The sequence below is a fragment of the Pyxicephalus adspersus genome, unplaced genomic scaffold (assembly GCF_032062135.1).
Source record: "Pyxicephalus adspersus unplaced genomic scaffold, UCB_Pads_2.0 Sca3023, whole genome shotgun sequence".
Classification (NCBI taxonomy): Eukaryota; Metazoa; Chordata; class Amphibia; order Anura; family Pyxicephalidae; genus Pyxicephalus; species Pyxicephalus adspersus.
In genome coordinates, this window is record NW_027320029.1 from 1 (window position 1) to 3311 (window position 3311).

At 37.8% G+C, this 3311-nt stretch overlaps 1 protein-coding gene across 1 annotated transcript; it reads right to left on the bottom strand.

Annotated features, from left to right (window-relative positions):
* Positions 1 to 1021: 1021 nt before the first annotated feature.
* LOC140321371 (myosin-1-like) lies at positions 1022 to 3235 on the bottom strand (the record flags this gene model as incomplete). The annotated part of the gene is made up of 9 exons (XM_072398156.1): positions 1022 to 1167; positions 1255 to 1431; positions 1523 to 1765; positions 1873 to 2128; positions 2245 to 2381; positions 2465 to 2588; positions 2687 to 2804; positions 2911 to 2998; positions 3165 to 3235. Coding segments are annotated over 9 exons (1360 nt in total), but the record flags the coding sequence as incomplete, so codon positions are not given.
* Between the last annotated feature and the right edge of the window lie 76 nt (positions 3236 to 3311).

Sequence of the window (3311 nt, forward strand, 5' to 3'; positions counted from 1 at the left end):
CAGTTCACCTAAATGAAAATACAAGGTGATGTTTCAAAGCTTTTCATTTATTCACCTGTTATGCAGCATACAAGATATTAAATAAAATACATAAAATGTTATAGTATAATAAAGTATAGTATAATGGGACAAAGCATGTGGCTCTGCACTTCTGTTTAGATTCCAGAATATAGAAATCTCCCAAACATTTATATATCTGGATCTGTATATTTTTGGGTCCTAAAAGGCCACATTGACACTAGAGACTGGAGAAATGGGGATAAGGTTGGAGGAAGCCATTGGTGCCATCACCCTGTCTAGGGGACCCTGCAAGAGGCAAGTGACATTATCTGTGAAATACCCCCCACTATCACCACCACATCCCATTGATATTCACCTCTCCAGCTCTCCTCTGCAATTTTTTCCTTTACCACAGCCAGTGCAAAATGTCCCATGGTCTGGCTTTGGGGACCAACTGCCTTTTCTCATTTGACAATGCCTAGCTCTACTTCCAAATCTCTAGACTCAAACACCATTACATAAAAAATGAGGGCATGTCACTCGCACTAGGTTCTACAACCCTGCCAGGAAGGATAGGGAGGACATCAGCATTCCTACAGGTTACAAAGCAATTAAGAACCTCCTTACTTGACAGCAGCATTCTAAGAGAGAAATTTTGCATTGTGCAGTCAGTCTAACAGTGTGAACATTTAACCGTAGAGAAAAATGGAATGGTGAGATAACCTCAGTGGTATCCTTGATCAATTAGCAAGCTGGGGGGAGGGGTTAATTTGCCACTGCTACCTGTGCTAATTCCCAATAACTTATGCAGCCTTTCTTGACCTTTATACCATGGAGGAACCCTTTCAGGGATAAGTTTAGGTCTAAGGGAACCTTTTCCATAATTACTATATCCTATACAGGGGTTTAGTGGGGCGAGCATAGGTGGGAACACCGTGAATGGTCATGCGTGCCCACTCTTATTTTGCAAAGAATTCTTTGGGGGTCCGCGGCTCTGCCAAGTTAAACAACAGATGCCTACTTTTTTAATTTTTCTTCAGTTTGCTGCTTGTCGTTTTCAAGGTCCATAACTGTTTCCTGAGACAGTTTCAGATCGCCTTCCAGCTTTCTCTTAGCCCTTTCAAAGTCAAGACGAAGTTTCTTTTCTTGTTCCAGGGAACCTTCAAGCTAGATTGGCAATACATTTTTATTTAGACTATAAAGAGATATTTAAAATGCAAGTTCATAATAAGAGCATTTTTGTATGTATCCTACATCATCAACTTGCTGTTCCAGCTTTGTCTTGGCCTTGCTTAAGGAGCTAACTTTGTCTTCCTCAGCCTGAAGATCATCAAGAGTTTGCTGATGAGACTCCTGAAGAGCTTTCTTCTCCTTGTTGAGTTTGGAGACATTTTCATCAAGTGCTGCCAATTCTTCAGTAAGGTTTTTTACCTAAACATAAACAAAAAAATATGACCCTGATGTTTTTGTGGTATATTATTACAATTGTTTTGCATTGGTGCTTCACTTTAGCTTGCTATACCTTATTTTCTGTGGCATGCTTTTCCTTTTCTACTTTGGCCAAGGTAAGCTCTAAATCATCAATGTCTTTTTTCAGCTCAGAGCATTCATCTTCCAATTTCCTCTTCTTGGCTGTTAGCTCAGCATTGCTTTCTTCTTCATCTTCAAGTCTCTCATTTAGCTCTTTGATCTTTGCTTCCATCTGAATCTTGTTCTTGATTAGACCTTCACATCTTTCCTCAGCATCAGCCAGGGTCTCAGATTCCTAGTGAAAATCATTGTATGTTAGAGAATTGCAATATTTTGTGTAATAGGTACAGTCTAAGTAATGTCATAGTTTATTTATTTTAGTTAGGCTCTGTTTTTACTTACTGACTGAACTTGAAGTAATAATTCATTCTTCTCTTGCAGTAAGACAACCATTTTCTCTTCTAGTTCTTTCTTTTTGGCTTCTGACTTGGCCAGAGCTTCTTTGGTTTTTTCAAACTCCTCTTTCATATTGGCCATCTCTTTCTCAGTCTCAGCACTCTTCAATAGAGGCTTAATCTTGAAGTACAGTTTCATCCATGGCCAGTGTTTGACATTCATAAAGGATCTGACATTGTACTGGATGACAAAGATGGCTTCCCTGTTTAAGAAATGTCATGTATCAGGTGAATATATATATAGATATGAAAAATATCTTTTGCCAATAACTAGCACTGCTTATATTTTTATTTTTAGTAGGTACATCATAAAAGTTACCTTCTTTCCATCATCTTCTTGAACTCAACTCTCATCAAGAAACCTCTGCAGAGAGCCTGAGTTCGGGTGATAAGTTGTGCCAACTTCTCATCTCTCATCTCCTCTAGGGTACCCAGGAGACCAGCTTTGAAAAATACCTTCAGAAATAAAACAGGTCATTTTACCTCATGCATTATAAATTGTTAGATTCACTGTCATTTGGCAGTTGCTACTTCTGTACCTTGGTGTGCCCAAATTTATACTGACTGTGGTCAACATCAATGGAGCCCAAGAGTTTCTCAGATGCCTTCTTGCTGTCAATGAACTGACCCTCTGGGATTGCACTGGCATTCAGCACTTTGTAACTGTAGTAAAAAAAAAAATTGGAATATTTAATGATCAATTTTAAAGTGTTTGTTAAAGTGATACACTATTGTGATCATAATAACCATTAGATATTTACCGTTGCTTAAAGTCACCATAAACAATTCTGCTTGGGAAGCCCTTTCTGCAGATTCTGATACCCTCCAATACACCGTTACATCTCAGCTGGTGAATGATCAGATGGTTTTCCATGATACCTGTGAAATAATAATATATGAACTGTTTGAAATGGCCACAAAAAAACTGTATGCAATTTATGTTTGTTATGTGTTAAAAAAAATGAAAACAATATTAATCCTTTACCTGGAGTTTTAGTCTCATTGGGAATTAGGCAACGCACAAAGTGAGGGTGAGTGCTTCTCAAGTTGGTCATCAGCTTGTTCAAGTTCTCCTGGAACAAACAATTTAAAGTAGAATGTAATGCATGCTATAAAAAACTTTTTGATTTCAACATTCTAGCAAGCTCCTAAAAGATTTTTGTTAACAAATAATCATTTTATTTAGCTAGCTAACACATTTGTATGTAAGTCTATATACAGAATAAAAGTCATACTAACTCTGAACAGAGCAGACACAGTTTGGAAAGAGGATCCCTTCTTCTTCTTTCCTTTCCCACTGCTGCCAGCATCTGATAATTAAAAGTAATGGGACAATCAGCAAATATCCTACTTTAGGGTTGAAAAAACTCTCTTTGTTAAGGCCAT